The following is an 18,033-nucleotide window of genomic DNA, read 5'->3' on the forward strand; positions in this document are numbered from 1 at the left end:
GCAAAGTTTCCTAGAGCTTATCGTGATGCACCTAATGAATTGGTAAGAATAATAAATTTACATTATAAATATAAGTATTAATATAATAATAATCTAAATAAAATAATAATTATAGAAAATGACAATTTCTTTTTTGCAGAAAATACTTTTTAGTAGGTACTTGATGAGGGTCAATCACAAATCAGCTTCAACTTTGGAGGGTGTTGAACCAGAAAGGGTGAACATGAATTGGCGCACGAGGGATAATCATGTTGACTGTGGAGTTTTTTGCATGCGTCATATATGGGAGATAAAACAGTAAATTGGACATGTGGGTTGTCAAAAGAATCAAAACAACAATAAAGTGTGTTAAACGAGTTACGCATTAAGTATTTGACAGAGATACTATTGAGTGACACAAACACATACAGGTCAAAAATCATTGCACAAACAGCTATTATGCAAAAAAGACTAATGAAGAAATAAAAGATTTGCTCGAAAAGGGATGGGAAAAAAGGGGAGAAAGGATATACTATTTCAAGGATTGGAAAAAGAAGTGTAAAACTTAAAACTTAGTTTTCTATTCATAATTAGTATAAGTTTAGATGCACTTTAATTTCTTTAAGAACATATACATGCTTGTTATGTTACAATTTGATGTTAGTTTCTATATCAAATATAATGAACTTTACTAAATACTTAAAAGATGTTTATATTTTCATGTGAATGTCTACATGTATGTTATACAATTACATGTTTTATTAAAAATATGAAATTTTACATTGTTTATATGTTAACCTTGTGAAAATTTAATATGTCAGATTCACAATGTGAATTACAGTACATATTATAACATGTATATTTTATATGTGAGGTTAACAATGTGAATTATGGTACATAAAGATCATTAGAACAATTAATAGTTGAGATTCACAATGTGAATTAAATTACATTAAGACAATCTTTAGCATGAAAATTTTATATATGAGATTAACAATAATATAAATAAATTAAATCATTAGCATGAAATTTTTATTAGAAAATATTCAAAAAACTAACAATAAAAAAATATCTTTAACCAAAAACACTAAATTTGAAAAAAATATATTATATTATTAGAAATAAAGTCTAAAACAATGAATATCAAAATTAACAACAATATTTCAACATTTCTAACCATTGAATGATCATTACAAAAATCAAATCTTATTTTAGTAGTCTTAAAAAGAAAAAATTAGAAACAATCAGCCTTCTGTAACCTCAGATTCTAAATCAGACTTCTTTAACCTCAAAATGCAACTCCTAGCATTGTGATTTGGTTTATGACGTAAACTGCACAACCTAGAACCCTTTTTAGATTTCTCAATCACTTTCTCTCTAGTGCTCTTGATTCTTTTACCACTGGCCCATCCTTTGTTTCTGATCCCCTCTGAATTATGAATGTTGATAACATCAGGTACTGCAGCTCCAATAATTTTTTTCAATGTGAACTGATCTATTCGAAGATGCCCTTGATGAGGTACATAAAGGAATACCATTATCAACCTCCTGAAGTTTCTTTATATATTTAGCCAACTCATCCTCATTATTTGCTATCTTGTTAATGGACAAACGATGAATAGCATACACATCTTGAATCAAACATTCATTTTTACTGCCTTTATGAGGATATGAGTTCTTTTTTCTCAACAATCCATCAGCTATGATATATTTTCCCCATCTCCTCAAAATGAAATTTGATGGAATTTCATCATACTCTTTCATATTTAATATGAAAAACATATGACGACATAACAATCCTTCCTGGATAAAAAGCATGCAGCTACAACTGATGCTAATGCTATCACCCCTTCTACTAAATACAACCTACAAAAATTATCATTAATAAACAAATTAATATGTGAATAAGAAATTCTATCTCATACAATTCGATAAAAATTATACAAATTAACATCGATTCACATTATTAATCAACATGACATTAGAAATCATAATACTATAATATAAATATGTACTTCAAATCAAATTCACAAAAAAAAAATACATATTCCATACTAATCTAAAAATTTATAACTCTATAAAAATTCACACTGTGAATTAGCAAAACATCCTACATTCACAGTGTAAATTTTTAAACTACATTTTATATTTAATAAACTGTATTAGGACAAATAGACATACCTTGTAACGAGTATTAGGACAATGAGAAGTAAGACTATTTCGATAAAAATCATCAGAATCTTCATCCTCATTCACATTTTTATCAATCAACTTTTTTTTCTTCTTATCTCTCAAAACATAAACTTCGCTTTCATCTTCAATAACTACAGATTCTTGAACACAATAAAACACAGATTTGTATAACTCTTTCTGAATGTCCAAGAAAATATTATGTGTATAAATTTTCGATGCATGCTTTTCAATAGCCAAAGGAGTCCTTAGCTTGGGGGTAGTAGTTGTAGACTGATAATCTAATAAAGATTGATGATGCCTTTGCTTCTCCATTGCACTATCAAACGACATCATGAACTTCACCAAATTTGATTTATGATGCAAAAAATGTGAGATAACATAATTCAGACTCTCTGATCTTGAAGTAGTTCGCATCAAACCAGAAAGTTCAAGATCTCTCATAAAAGCCGGAATCCATAAATCCCTTATTTTAAAAACAAACCTTAACCAATCATTTTCTTTTAGATGAAACTTATCTAACATTGTTGACCACGAACTTTCAAAATCTTATGGAGAACATTGAAGATTCCATATAATATCAAAAAATGTCTTCTGGAAGTCCGGATGGTTATAAACATCAATAGGAATATAAAAAAAAGAAACACATAAGAATCATTACATATGTTGAATATTTGATGTAATTCATAGTAACATAACATTTGTTTAACATTATGAATTCACAGTGTGATTTATGATTTAGATTTGTTCCTTTCATTATATGCAAATTTACATTGTGAATTCACAATATGCTTTATGATCTATATGGTTATAAACATATATAGGAATCAAGAAACAAAGAATATACCTTTTCCTCAAGTTTTTGAGTGATGTGCCACATGCATAGTCTATGGTTCGATTCAGGAAAAACAAAATTAACAGCTTTCTTCATTGATGAATCCTGATCTGTTACACTCATCATGGGTGGCTTGACAAATGCTTTACGAAACACTTCAAGCAACCACACATATGCATCTGCTGTTTCACGAGCTAGTAAACTAGCAGCAAAAGTAACACAATGCTTGTGGTAGTCAACTCCAGTAAAAAGAACAAATACCATAAAATACCTGAAATTTTTTTGATAAGTATTATTAAAAAGAACAGATACCATAAAAAGAACAAATAAGGATTAGGAATTACTTGTTTGTCTGATAAGTAGCATCAAAAGATACTACATCTCCAAATTCCTTATAGTTAGCTTTCGAAGTATCATCAGCCCAAAAAAGTCCAGTAAGATGATCATCAACATCTTTTTGGACCTCAAATGAAAAATTAGAGAAACACAATTTTCTATTTGTCAATATATCCACAACCATTTGGGAATCTTTGACACCAATTTTAGAATTCAAATTTCTATGAAAATTTTTAAAGTCAACTGCAGTACCTCCACTAGAATCAAAGCCACCCTTCATACTACTCACCAAGTTATAAGCTTTTGAAGCACCAATGTTACAAGTACCAACCTTATGTATAAAGGATTCATCAAGAAAATCCATTGTCCTATTAATCCTTAATAAGTGCAACTGATCTTGAGCAACAAGTTCATGGTTGTGATCTTCAACAAACACATAAATGTAGAACATTAAAGAACATCGGAGATTCTTGAACTTTGAAACAGCAGGGCACCCGTTCTTCTTAGAAGAAGTTCTCCTTCCCTTAACATCTGAAAATTCCACATGAATATTTTCATTCTTGAATGACTCCGTGAAACCAGATCTACTACATGTCGAATATCTAATACGAATTGTGCCATCATTGTATCTTTTTTGACTTGACATATTCACATCAAAACCAGATTCTTTACCATAAGTCTTGTAAAAGTCAAGACCAATGTCCAACGAATCAAACAACAATCCTTTGAAAGACTTCTTATGTATCAACTTATCATAAGGAACAAGCTTAAAAGTTTCAGTATTGTAGAGCTCAAAATCAAAACTATAACAAGAATTACTGCTATTTGAATGATCAATATTCATACTTGAAGATGATTCATCATGAACTGCAAAACCAAACAAAACATCTATTTTATTACATTATATATAAAATGTGAAATTTATATTAAGAAAAGAAAACTTACATGATTGTTCATTAATAGTTGAATGCAAATCTGAACAAGAATTCACAGAACTCATAATGAATCGTCGATGACCTGGAGTTTATATACAGATTAGAAATTTAGAATTGATAATTATACAAAAAAGGAAACAAATAAACAAGATAATCACAAAAATTTTAAATATATGCACAAGATAAGATAAGATTCTCAAAATCACTAAAAGTTTGGAAAAAACTTAACTGTCAGAAGATGCACAAGATATAATTGATTATCTAAATGTCGAATATGCATTACAGACGAATGATTACAAAAACAATCGAATGAAAAACAGTATACTCAACATACGACATAAAATTAGCAAAGTAACAATAAAAATAGAACAATTTGAAAATTAAACGGTAAAATCAAGAGAATTTTACAATCAGACGATTACAATAACAATGCATTGGAAGAAAAACGGTAAAATCAAAGTCCATAATTGACCTAATAATCATAAACGAAAGATAATACCTGATTATTAGCTGAATTCTGAAGAAAGTATTAGTAAATTGGATGAAAAAGGTTGAGATTTCGAACAACAAGCGAGATTTTGGATCGATCAGTGTAGTGTTAGAAGATGAAGGACAGTAACAGAAGACGTTGAAATCAGAAGACGCTAACGGAGACAAATAGGATGTTAAATGAGACGCTGAACTTACCAAAATGCCCCTCCGTGTTTTTTTTGGTTAATTATGGATTAATGGCCAAGATTAAAACAAAATAGATGGTTAGGATGGGTTCCTTGGTTCTTTGATTCATATTGGTTGTCTATTAAACTTATATTTATATATATATATATATATATATATATATATATATATATATATATATATATATAAAAGGAGTCATTATTTTAAATAGTAGCATTGACCGAGTAATTAAGGCATTGCATGTTACTATATTGTTCTTCCTTAAAAGAATCCTAAAATATTTTACCGAAGCAGATGACGTTTGGAGTGCTTACATCATTTGAATAAATAAATAAATAAAAAAGGAGGAACTTTCGTGTGTACTTCGGTAATAATTTTTTTTTACTTTCTGGGAAACAAACGACTGTTATTTCTATTTCAGCACGTTGTCACTTGCAAGGCCTAACGGTTATATAGTTCGAGTGGAACAAGATAAATTTTATTTTAAATAACTATCTTAGATATATAGATCTAGATAGAGTTGGAAAGTAGAAAGATGGTGAAGTCATCATGTTACGACAACAATGGGTTGAAGAAAGGTGCATGGAGTGAAGATGAAGACAACAAGCTAAGAGCTTACATCCAGAGATATGGCCATTGGAACTGGGCTTTACTTCCCAAGTTTATTGGTATTAACTATTTAGAGTCTCTTTAATTCAAGGTCATCAATTTTTATTGTATGGATTTGGACACTTGCTTATTGTCTTTCATTTCTTTTGTTAAGGTGTGTCTAGAAGTGGTAAAAGTTGCAGGTTGAGGTGGATGAACTATCTCCGCCCAAACATTAAACACGGAAACTTTACAAAGGAAGAAGACGATCTGGTTATTGATTTACATAACAAGCTTGGAAACAAGTAAGTACAAGTATATAATTTAAACAAAGTTATTTAGCAGCTTTTCGCATTGGTGTTTCTAAATTGTTTTTAATCTTTCATATATACACAGATGGTCAACAATAGCTGCAAAATTACCAGGAAGAAGCGACAATGAAATAAAAAATCGTTGGAACACACATTTGAAGAAGAGAGCTCAGAATGAACACACTGAGTCTTCAAATGAACACTTAGGAACCCTAGAATACGATCAGGCTAGCTCTAAACGAAAACCTGTTAACAAAACAGATCTAAAACATCAACCGGAAGTCGGAACAACTTTATTGGCTGGAGAATCATCTGAATCACTATCATATTCTTCACTCACAGAAATATCATCGTGTCAGTTGAGTGACTCAGATTGTGCAGTTTTTAGTGACTTTACACCACTAACATTCAATGATGACGAACTGGTCGATAATTTCTGGAGTGAGCCATTTCTAACAGACATTGATGCCACTACACCATCAGGAAATTATAACTTGTTGTCACCTTTAAATTTTGTCAACGAGTTCAGCTCTCAATATTCTTGCCAGGATTTGATGATGACAGATGATCAGTGTTTATGGTCAATGATGGCGGATTCATATGTTGAAAACAATATTTTTATAAATTGAAGTCCTAGTTCAGTTTGTGTCTTATCCTTTAGATTTCATTTAATTATTGCTCTATCAGTGGCGTCAAGAATATACTGCGTCTAGTCTCAACAGTTTTTTCCCATTTCATTAGTCCTATCACTGAAAATGACATTTTTTAGTCATGCTGTCTAATTAATAACAGTTGATTAAAATTAAGGGAATTATTTTTCTTATGCGAAGGTGTGTAATAATATTCGAGAAAGTCAGTAATGTTTAAATCATCGGTGGTAATGTTTTCTAAAAATGTGGATTTTCAGCTCCCTTGGCCGAGGCTCATAAGAGAAACAACACTACACTTTGATTGAGTTTTGGTCGGATATTTGAGCAAAAGTTGTGGTTGGGGTACATTTGGTCGGAAAAACTGTAAATAAATAGTAAATAATATGCCAACAAAAGGAATGTAATTGGAAATCCGTAGAAAACATGTTACATAGATGTTTGGTTGGAAAAGGGTAGAAAATTAAGAAAATATCAAAGCTGAGCGCAAAATATTAAATGAAATGAATGCCCTAATATATAAAAGAATTTATGTTGCAAAAACTTATATAAATGTTATAGTCAAACTAAATTAAGAAGGTTATACAAACAAAAACATACAAAAATTCATTTAAGATTTCTTTGTATATTTTTTTTAAGTAAAAGCATCTTTTATTTTATGATAATCAGGACTTTATAGAAAGTGATTCTCGATATTCAAAATTGCTAATCTATTTAATCTTTCTTGAGTCATGATATTTCGAATATATGAATTCAATAAATTTAATTTTGAATTTTTTTTATGTGGAAGCATGTGTAATTGGTACCGTCAAATAAATCATATATGCTACCAACACAATGGAAAACTCTTAAAAACGTAAGCAACTCAAAATTTTCCCAACATCATCATTTCATTCATTTTGAAACATATGATTTATGTATACAGAATACAACAGAAAATCTCACTAGAAACAATCACTCACACTCTAACATATATCGGAAACAAGATTAAATTATAAGAACAAGCTTCCAATCTACAAACCCTAACTCAAAGCCTAAGTATAGTACTCAGAGAGAAAATTAGAAGAGATGTGAACGACTAAATGAGGCAAAATATCTCTTCATCAACATTATATAGATCGAGTAAACCCGAATCATACAGAGCTCCATGGAGCATCCGAAGACCCACGTGCAAACCCGACACACCTGAATAAATTACAACCTAACCCACACAGAATCTACATATTTACACAATACACCCAATATACAAATTAATTTCAGTTTGAAAGATCAAGAGTATATTTTCAACCCCCCCTCCCCCCCCCCCCCCCCCAATAAACTGAACATTAATTCAAATATTTATTTTTTAAAAACATCTATTAAACCAAGTCTATTCGAAATATATTCATGTTGAGCAAATCCAAGAGCTTTGGTTAAAACATAGCATTTTGATTTAAAGAATCAATTTTATTAACTTTTAAAACACCATTTTCAACTTTTTCTCTAACAAAATGAGGATCTACCTCAAAATGTTTACATTTCTCATGACAAAACAGGATTTAACACTAGTTTAATAGCAGATTCATTATCACAAAAAACATTTACTGGAGTTAAACCTTTTATACTCAAATCAAACAGTAATTTTAAAATCCAAACAATTTCACAGGTTATAGAGCCTAAAGCTTTATATTCAGCCTCAATGGAAGAACGAGAAACAATACTTTGTTTCTTGCTTTTCCATGATACAAGTGAAGCAGCAAAATAAACAAGATATCATATAACAGACCTTCTACTGAACAGGCATTTAGCCCAATCCGCATCAACAAAACCCACAAGACTAAGAGAATCATTTTTAGTTATATGAACATCTTTTCCTGGACTATCTTTCAAATATCTCAATAGTCTAAAATTTATGTTTAAATGTGACTTATAAGGTGTGTGCATATATTGACTTAAAATTTGAACTGCATATGAGATATCAGGAGGAATCATAGTCAGGTAAATCAGTTTACCAATCAATTTCTAAAATTCTGTAATATTTACCACAAAGTCAGAACTATCTAAATCACATTCTTTTTAATAACAAGATTAGCTTCCAAAGGAGTCTTAACAGGTTTACAAGCCAATATCTCAAACTAATGCAATAATTCCAAACAATACTTTCTTTGATTAAGACAAATTCCTTTATCTGTTTTTATTACCTCAATTCTTATAAAATATTTTAACTATCCTAAAACATTAATTAAAAATTATGACTTTAAAAAACTCTTAACATTTCTAATTCAATCTTGCAATTGCCAGTGATAATAATATCATCCACATAAACTAATAGAATGACAATAGTATTTTTAACTTCTTTAAAAAAACAAGGAGTAATCATTAATACTTTGTTTAAAACCAAATGAAGAAAGTGAACAACTTAATTTCTCATTCCACTTCCTGTGAGCTTGCTTAAGTCCATAAAGAGACTTAATTAATTTACAAACTCTGACATCATTCTTAGAATGATATCCTTCAGGAAGTTGCATGTACACACTTTCAGATAAATCACCATATAAAAAGCATTGTTTATGTCAAGTTGATATAAAGGACAAGAATGATGAATAGCCAAAGAAAGACAAATTCTAACAGTAACAATTTTAGCAACTGGAGAGAACGTCTCCTCATAATCTATCCCTTCTCTTTGACTATACCCTTTAGCAACCAACCTAGCCTTATGCCTTTCTATTTCATCGTTTGATTTATATTTAATCTTATAAATCTAACTACAACCAATAGCCTTTCTTCCTTTAAGAAGAATAATGATTTCCCAAGTGTTATTTCTATAGAGAGCTTCTATTTCCTCATTCATAACTTTTATCTAATTTGGATCTAAATCAGCCTCATTATAACTTTTAGGTTCAACAGTTTTATTAAGATTATCAACAAACAAAGATTTTCACTATTAAGAGTTGAATAGTTAACAGGCCTTTCAATACCATATTTGTGTTTTCCCTCCACAACATAATCACTAAACCTAATTGGCATGTAAACATTACGTCCAGACCTAGTGACCCTAGAAGACTGACCATCAGAAGGATTAGTATTAATTGAATTATTTTCTTCAGTCAAAGTAGATGAACTTGGAAACATCACACTAGAAGAAGGCACATGTGCCTCACCAGTCTGGTTGCTGACATCAGAAGGACAAGTCTCATCCAAGTCCTGTTCTGCACTAGCACCAGCCGACTGATGGACACTTCTAAAATTCTCTAAATTAGTATTATCAAGAACATTACTAGAATGCAATGACTCATCATAGGAATAGAAATCACTTAAAGGGACATTAAATTTATCAGTCAAAGATGAAGACCTTAGCTTGAAAGGAAACACTGATTCATAAAATTTTATATCCCTGGAAACAAAAACAAGATTTGAATCAAGACTAAGAACTTTATAACCTTTTTTTATCAGAAGAGTAAAAAAGAAATATGCACTTATCAGCTCTTTCAGAAAACTTATTAGAATTATTCAATTTAGTTGCAAAGCACAAACAACCAAAAACCCTAAGTTTATCAAAAACATGAGCATTATTATAAACAAGCTCATAAGGAGAAGCACCATTTAAACACAGATATAGGAGTTCTATTAATAAAAAATACAGAAGTTAAAATTGCTTCTCCCTAGTATTTAAGAGGTAAACCATATTAGAACATTAAAGACCTAGCAACATTTAAAATATGCCTGAGTTTCCTCTCCACAACTCCATTTTGTTGTGGAGTATGAACACAGGATGTTTGATGCAAAATACATTTTGACTCCATTAATTGTCTCATTCTATGATTCAAAAACTCAGTTCCATTATCTGACCTAACAGTTTTGATTTTAACACCAAACTGATTAAGCAAAATATTAAAGAAAATAAAACACAATCATAAACTTCATCTTTTTATTTTTTAGATATACCCAAGTTTCTCTAGTGTAATCATCCACAATGGTCAAAAAATACCTAAATCGTTATGTGGTTGTAACTCTATAAGGTCCCCAGACATCTAGATGAACTAACTCACCAAGTTTGGATGTAGTATGTTGACTAATAGGGAAAGATTCTCTTGTTTGTTTAGCTTTATGACATATATCACAAGGTCGAAGCACTTCATTACAAAATTTAAGTTTGCTTTTTAAAGAACCCAAAGCTTGATTAGAGGGATGACCAAGTCTATTGTGCCAAGTTAATTTTGACACGCAAAAAATAGAAGAAGAGTTATTAACACTAGAAGAATTACCTGAAGGTACACTATTTATGTAATAGAGACATCCAGATTCTCTACCATTCCCCACCATCTGCTTTGATTGTAAACCTTGAATTTTGCAACTATGTTCATTAAAAATAACATCACAATTACTATCTTTACAGACTTTATGGATAGATAACAAGTTTACATTAAAGTCAGGAACAATAAAAACATCAAACAAAGTTAAAGAATTAGATAAATTAATATTCCCAATTTTCTCAATTTTAGTTGAAGTACCATTAGGATGGCTAACAAGAAGATCTAGCTTAGACACATCCACAGTGTCATAAAGAAGGGACTCGGAAGTAATCATATGTTGATTAGCTCCTGAGTCAACAATCCATTTTTGAAAATTAACAGATGAATTAAAGTCTTGAAACAAGCAAGTACATGTCATATTAGCACTAGCACATGCTTCCTCATTAACTTGCCTATCACCAATAAGTTGTAAAAATTTTATGTATTGTTCCTTAGTAAGCTGATGAAACTTAGAATCTCCAACAGAATCACAAAGATTAGAAGTATTTGTACTTCCAGAAGTATTGGTAGTAGAATTGGCAGAGAAATTCTTATTAAAAATATTATGATTATTAGACTCATTCATTGGCTTGAAGTCCTTAGGGTAACCAATTGGTTTGTAACACTTTTCTATGGTATGACCTTTAATTCCATAATTCATACACATAACAGATTGATTTTTACTTCTATTAGAGTTATTAGAATTCGATCTTTTATTAAATCGATCAGATGTTGAAAGTGGTGGACTGAGATTTAGACAAAGACTGAGAAGACTGAAGAGAAGACAAAGAACCATTTCTTTGAAGAGATTCTTCGCTTGAAAAAATAAAGAAAGCAGTTTTCACATTAGCTAAGGGTTCAATTAGTAAGATATGACTTTTGACTTGACTATAAGAATCATCAAGTCTAGATAGAAACTACATAAGTTTCATGAGATTAGAGTGATCTTTGAGTTTAATAGAAGCCTCACAAGTACACTCAGTTAAACTAGGGATCATCAAAATCTTTCAATAAAGAATCAAGTTTGTTAAAGTAATTTGATAAAGAGATTCCATTATTTTTAAGAGAATTGATATGTTGATGTATATTAAACACCACAGAACAATCAGACTTATTATATGTTTCAAAAAGATTTTTCCAAATATCCTCAGCAACCTCAGAATAAGCTTGACTTTGATATATAGAATCAGAAATATAAGATAGAAGCCAAGAACAAACAACAACATTAGCCCTATCCCATTTAGATTTTTTTAATTCATCAACATCACTCTTTTTTAAAGAACCACAACAAATCGAAGTATATTTTTATCCTTAAGAACCCTAGAAATAGAGCTTCTCCATAGTCTAAAATTTTCATTACCAGTTAATTTTATGGTGACAATAGAAGTGATAGCATTATCAGACGGGTGAATGTAGAGAGGATCATCAAAACTAATTTGATATCCTTTCCACTTCCACCAGGTGAAACTGTAGGATCACCAGCCATAGAAACAGATAACAAGAAAACAAACAAGAAACAACAAAGAAAACAGACACCTACACTGATCTAAACTCCAGATGGTCACCACATATCTTGGGGCCCAAGACAACCAGTACAAAGTCAAAGAAACACAGACAATAATGCAAGTAAACAAAAAATAACCGGTGTACACAAGATAACCATGATCTCCCAGAATAGAACAATATCAATAAGAAGGAAAGTAAGAAAGGAACAAGAAGATCCTCACAGAGCTGTAGGAAAAACACAATGAAGAGTTGACTCTGTTCGTCCGTTCCCTACTAGGGTTTATCGGTGACCAAATCCGACCCTAGAGAGTTATTTCAGACTAGGAGATTGATCGAATGTGACCCAACCGATGAGACAAGAACAACGAGAAAACAAGAACAACAAAAGATCATAAACAGTCTCGCATTACCAGGATCTTAAGGAGCAAACAAGAACAATGAAAAAAACACAGATATTCGATTTAATCTGAAGGTGTAACAATGGAAACCCTAAATTGAAATGGATAACCGAAGAAATCACAGTTAATGTAACAAACCTAAGGATTCAGAAGAGAAACCCTAGATCGAACAATAATTGTGACGATCTAACCAAAAAACAACCAGAGAAAATGAAGGATTCAGAGAATACCTTTCATAAACTGATGATCGGATGAACAAATCACCAACGAGCGTCTAAAGTGAAGAATCGGAGCCTGAAAGCTCTGATACTATCTTAAAAATGTAAACAACTCAAGATTTTCCCAACATCATCATTTCATTCACTATGAAACAGATGGTTTACATATACAGAATACAACAGAAAATCTCACTACAAATAATCACACACACTCTAACATATATCGGAAACAAGATTAATCATAAGAATAAGCTTTCAATCTACAAACCCTAACTCAAACCCTAAGTACAGTACTCAGAGAGGAGATTAGAATAGAGGTGAACGGCCGAATGAGGCAAAATATCTCTTCATCAACATTATATACACCGGGTAAACCCAAATCATACAGAGCTCCATGGAGCACCCGAAGACCCGCGTGCAAACCCGACACACCTGAATAAATTACAACTTAACCCACACAAAATCTACATATTTACACAATACACCCAATATATGAATTAATTTCAGTTTGAAAGATCAAGTGTATATTTTCAACAAAAACATGTCCCATTTCAAATAGTTGTCCAATGAAGTTCACATTTGTACGCTTCGTTTGACTATTTTACCTGCAAAAATTTAATTTTATAAATAAATAATTTCTATCTTTATCAAGTTCATCACCATTTGTCAAATAGTTTCAAGTTTCAAATAATATTTTTTTAATCCTTCATCAACTAAGGATTTTAACTTTGAACCATTAAATACAAATCCAAAAATAGTTTCAAAATATTTCATTTGTTCAAATCTATTTTTTTTTCAATTGAGTAAGAGCCATATCCATTAAAATTATAAAATAATTTATTCTAATTTTTTTTTTTAAATAATAGTTTTCTCTTTCAATATTTGGAACTTCATCAAAATGTTTTTTCTATAATAAATATGTTTAATAAGTTTAACTCTAATGTTGTGTGATATTTTTCTAGTTTCATTAGAAGGTGAGTCAAGCACATTTTTCTTATAATTTAAAATAAAAAAAATACTTAATTCTTCTAAATTTTTTTAATGTCATAAATATTCATATCTTCGGATTTTATTTTTTTTAGTTATAAAATGAGTTCTAAATAAAATATCAAGCCGTATAACTAAAAATAAATGCAAAACTAAGAGTATTATGTGTGCAACATGTTATTACATGTTATCACACAAAAAAGTTGTTACCTCACTATCCTAATCATATATGGTGTTATACCAACAAATGTGAAAATAAGCAATAGGATAACATGTTATAACACTCTTTATTTTCTATTTCTTTTTTATTTCTTTTTTCTAGATTGATTATTACCCACCCAATGCAAGCCAATTTTCGAAGTTGCCTCCCGTTGCCACGAAAATGCACACTAACATAACACCTAATAACGCAGGGTTGGAACGATGTTCCGGTTATACCAGCGTTTTTCGGTGCCATGTCACAATAACGACATAAGCCGTTGCCCACACCGAGCGGCCTAAAAAATTCACCATGCCTCCATTCTGTTGAATATATCGTTGTAGTAATGTATCAAGCATCTAGTACCAAATAATGCTATAAAATTCATATATTTGGGGTAGCATAAGATAATTGATGTAAGATCGTACATTAAGTTTTACAAAATAATATTTATGTAATTATTAAATATCACTCATCAAGTATGGTCTTTATATAAGATGCCTTGTGCGCGTCGAATGACATTTTCTAATATATCACGCGTCAAATATTGTCATCTTGAGTCAACGCTCACAGTACATTAAATATCTGTCGACATGCATCTACTCTTTAAACGATCCTCTGTCAACTCTTAAATGATCATCCGTACTCTTAAATGTAATGTTTCGTGAAGGGTGTAAAAACTAAAAACGTTTAGTTCTAACATACCGGTAACAATATACTTTCCTTTTCAAACGGGTCAATATTGTAATGTCATGGAAAACATTTATCAAACTATAGCGTGCATTAAATGATAAGATGTATATCAGTAGGTGTACACACCCCGCAAACTCTGAGATGTCACTGTGGGTATACGGTGAACACCACACAGACTAGTATGGCTGTAAACGAACTGAACGTTCAACGAACTATTCATGAACCGTTCGGCGGAAAGTTCGTTTATTTAATAAATGAACGAACATGAACACAAATTATCGTTCGTTTAGTTAAACGAACGAACATGAACAATGGTCTCGTTCATTCAATTACGTTCGTTTATGTTCGCTTACCATGTTCACGAACATTTATGTTTGTTTGTTTATGTTCGTTTACCATGTTCATGAACATAAACGAACGAGAACATGACAATGTATTCGAGAGGCAGACAATGTTTCTCTCTAATTCAAAGATACACAATGATAATTCGTCAACTAGCATTCAATATGAGACCCAATTCATGAGATGAGTATTTGAGGATGTAAGAGCAAAGGACATGGGAATTCCATTACAAGTTTGCTAAAATTGTGATTATTCTCTACCGTGGTTGATATTTACATAAGCGGACATTTAAGAATTAAAGACGTCCACCAACTGTATATGGTAAACGTGACTTGAGCATTTAGAGCAGTCTAATGACAAACTTGGATATGGTGGCACACTTGAATGTGATGACACACTTTGATGTGATGACACACTTTGATGTGATGTCACAATTGGATGCGATCACACACTTAGATTCAATGGCACACTTGGATTCGATAAGATAACAAACATGGATATGATGGCACACTTGTATACGATGACACACTTGGATGTGATAGTACATTTTGATGCGATGACTAACTTAGATGTGATGACACACTTGGATACAATGCAACTCCTTGAATATGATTACACGCTTTGAGATGGAGCATCAGACAGAAGATTATAGCATCAGAGGAAGTGACTTGCTTTGGAGGTACCACTCAATTAGCACTTTTGCAAAAACAGTTGCAATAAGAAAACAATAAAGACAAACAAAATAGAACTTTCAACATGTTTTTAAAATAGTATTGTCTTTTGTTTGAGATTTTCGACAATATATTTGGAACAGTATGTTTGGGACAATCCAAATGCATGTTCGGAAAATTTTTACGAAATCAGATTACGAAGGCACGTTTTTCGAGACGATATGTGTCGTTAAGAGAAAGGTGATGCATCACCTTTGTGACGTCACCATGTACTATAAATCTAGGTCAAATCCCTCTAAAAGTCTGCGTAATCTCAACCTCTCTCTAAACTCTCTTTCCCTCTCTCTAGAATCCGGCCACCGGAACACCGTGTCGTCGTCGTTCCGCCACCGTGCACCACAAACGTAGCACCGCTGGAGCACCCTCCAGCCACCTCCCTTGCTCCGACCATCCTCCCCTCTGTTCCATAAACTATGACGAAACAGAAACCATCTCCGACAATCCCATAAACCATCAGAAATAGCCACCGCCACCGCCAACACCAGCCGTCACCAAACCCCTTCGGTTTCCGAGAAAATTGAACAGATGGTACTCCTCCACCCCTTTAAGACTTGAAAATTGGTCCACCCAAAACTGCAGCCAGAAAACCACTTTTACGACCATCTTTTATGTCAAAAAGTGACATTTTTTCGAATTTTTCGGTGAGCCACCGTTTAGTTTTCCGACGACCACAAATACTTTTTCTGAAACCTCTCGACCCACTCTACGACCCTAAAAGTTTTTCGGGTGATAATTCAGAAGTCGCGTTTCAAAACCCAGTTTGAGATCTGAACAAAACAACGATAAAACACATTATGGAAGTGAGGTCTACGACCCATTTTTAGTTTTTTATGTTTTCAGGAGAGAATACATGCAATATTTCGTATTTACGTTATCGTAAACATTTTATATTTAAGTTATCGTCATGATCTCGTATTTACGCTATCGTCAATATTTCGTATTTACGTTATCGTAAATATTTCGTATTTACGTTATTGTTATTATTTACATTATCATTATTATTTCATATGCAAATTATTGTTAACATCTCGTATTTACGTTATTGTTTTTATTTTATATTTACATTTACATTAACAAGTTTTAGTTTATATTTCGTATTGACATTTACATAAACTTGTTACAGTTTATATATATATATATATATATATATATATATATATATATATATATATATATATATATATATATATTCAACAAAATGTAAATAATATATATACTTCTTCGATCACTTGTATATTGTTTGTTTTTGTTGATTTCGCAATGGGTGAAATGTGGTCTTGGTCAAAATATACTCGTTATGCAGTCTAATTTTTTTTAGAAAATTTTAATATAATTTTTAGACAATAAATGAACACTAAGTCTAGTAAACTTTATAATTTAAGGTTTAAGACACAAACTTATATTATTGAACGACATAAATGGATAATCGTCTAGTACACTTTTAACTAAAGTTTAGGACATAGTTAGAAACACTTTTGGACCTGTTAAACTCGGGAATTTCTATGTGAGTGCAACACCTCATCAACTAGGAACACAAAAACTTAGTAAACCTCTTTGTACTATAACCGTTAATTTGGATGGAGCGAGGAACATTTGTATAGATCTACACGGGGCGACCTCCCCTGCATGTGATTTCTAGGTACAACCCCCTCCGACGAGAAGAAACGGTCGGAATTGTTCATTTTTTTAATTCTCGTTCACAACGTGGATGAAGCGTTATTGGTGTTCTCAGCACGGTACATTGTGGTGTTGGACAGAAGTTTACACGTCATTAGCTCGGTTACAGGCTCACAATAGCCCTGGAGTACACTCTAAAAGTAGCCAATTAAAATTGAATTAGTGTTTGAATGAAACCGGAACACACATATAGAATAGAACTAGTATTTTTACGTAGTTGAACACACATATGAGTTGAAATAGGACTATCTGTTGCACGAACTCTCAGAACCTTCGAAAGTGTAAGTAAATCATTTAAGTGAAATAAATAGTTAATAATATTACGACAATAACATTTTTCGTTGTAAACGTACATAGCATAAGTTACCAAAATAAACAATACACTCTCTTGTATGGTGCTACAAGTATTAATACACTTAATTTAGGTAGAATTGCGTACTATACACACACTTATACAGGGTTATAGGTACGGTCACACATATGTAAACTAATGTTTTTAAATAAAACACTTA

General features: G+C 31.5%; 3 protein-coding genes across 3 annotated transcripts; 1 reads left to right on the plus strand and 2 right to left on the minus strand.

The window, feature by feature from the left end:
* Positions 1-1,223: 1,223 nt before the first annotated feature.
* On the minus strand, positions 1,224-2,694 carry LOC145163744 (protein FAR-RED IMPAIRED RESPONSE 1-like). Its single transcript, XM_079082527.1, has 3 exons — positions 2,161-2,694; positions 1,515-1,845; positions 1,224-1,438 (listed from the first exon to the last, which is right to left on the minus strand). The coding sequence occupies exons 1-3, from the start codon at positions 2,692-2,694 to the stop codon at positions 1,224-1,226; spliced, it is 1,080 nt and encodes a 359-aa protein (XP_078938653.1).
* A 213-nt stretch (positions 2,695-2,907) lies between these two features.
* Positions 2,908-4,340, minus strand: LOC145163745 (protein FAR1-RELATED SEQUENCE 5-like). The gene is made up of 4 exons (XM_079082528.1): positions 4,286-4,340; positions 3,349-4,207; positions 3,017-3,275; positions 2,908-2,919 (listed from the first exon to the last, which is right to left on the minus strand). Exons 1-4 carry the CDS (start codon positions 4,338-4,340, stop codon positions 2,908-2,910), a joined length of 1,185 nt encoding a protein of 394 aa, XP_078938654.1.
* Positions 4,341-5,435: 1,095 nt separating this feature from the next.
* Positions 5,436-6,498, plus strand: LOC145162439 (uncharacterized). Its single transcript, XM_079081583.1, has 3 exons — positions 5,436-5,621; positions 5,717-5,846; positions 5,938-6,498. The coding sequence occupies exons 1-3, from the start codon at positions 5,489-5,491 to the stop codon at positions 6,479-6,481; spliced, it is 807 nt and encodes a 268-aa protein (XP_078937709.1). The 5' UTR covers positions 5,436-5,488; the 3' UTR covers positions 6,482-6,498.
* Positions 6,499-18,033: the final 11,535 nt, after the last annotated feature.

Source organism: Lactuca virosa, chromosome 3 (assembly GCF_052849685.1).
Source record: "Lactuca virosa cultivar CGN04683 chromosome 3, Lactuca_virosa_CGN04683_v6, whole genome shotgun sequence".
Classification (NCBI taxonomy): domain Eukaryota; kingdom Viridiplantae; phylum Streptophyta; class Magnoliopsida; order Asterales; family Asteraceae; genus Lactuca; species Lactuca virosa.

What these genes read in the sequence shown, in the direction of transcription:
- LOC145163745 (XM_079082528.1), bottom strand. Translation starts at nt 4,340, where the DNA reads ATGAGTTCTGTGAATTCTTGTTCAGATTTGCATTCAACTATTAATGAA. An exon ending in AACTATTAATGAACAATCAT is followed by an intron (nt 4,208 to 4,285) that starts GTAAGTTTTCTT and finishes TTGGTTTTGCAG; the next exon opens with TTCATGATGAATCATCTTCA. An exon ending in GCTACTTATCAGACAAACAA is followed by an intron (nt 3,276 to 3,348) that starts GTAATTCCTAAT and finishes AAAAAATTTCAG; the next exon opens with GTATTTTATGGTATTTGTTC.
- LOC145163744 (XM_079082527.1), bottom strand. Translation starts at nt 2,694, where the DNA reads ATGTTAGATAAGTTTCATCTAAAAGAAAATGATTGGTTAAGGTTTGTT. An exon ending in GTCCTAATACTCGTTACAAG is followed by an intron (nt 1,846 to 2,160) that starts GTATGTCTATTT and finishes TAATTTTTGTAG; the next exon opens with GTTGTATTTAGTAGAAGGGG. An exon ending in ACTTCAGGAGGTTGATAATG is followed by an intron (nt 1,439 to 1,514) that starts GTATTCCTTTAT and finishes TTGGAGCTGCAG; the next exon opens with TACCTGATGTTATCAACATT.
- LOC145162439 (XM_079081583.1), top strand. Translation starts at nt 5,489, where the DNA reads ATGGTGAAGTCATCATGTTACGACAACAATGGGTTGAAGAAAGGTGCA. An exon ending in TTTACTTCCCAAGTTTATTG is followed by an intron (nt 5,622 to 5,716) that starts GTATTAACTATT and finishes TCTTTTGTTAAG; the next exon opens with GTGTGTCTAGAAGTGGTAAA. An exon ending in CATAACAAGCTTGGAAACAA is followed by an intron (nt 5,847 to 5,937) that starts GTAAGTACAAGT and finishes ATATATACACAG; the next exon opens with ATGGTCAACAATAGCTGCAA.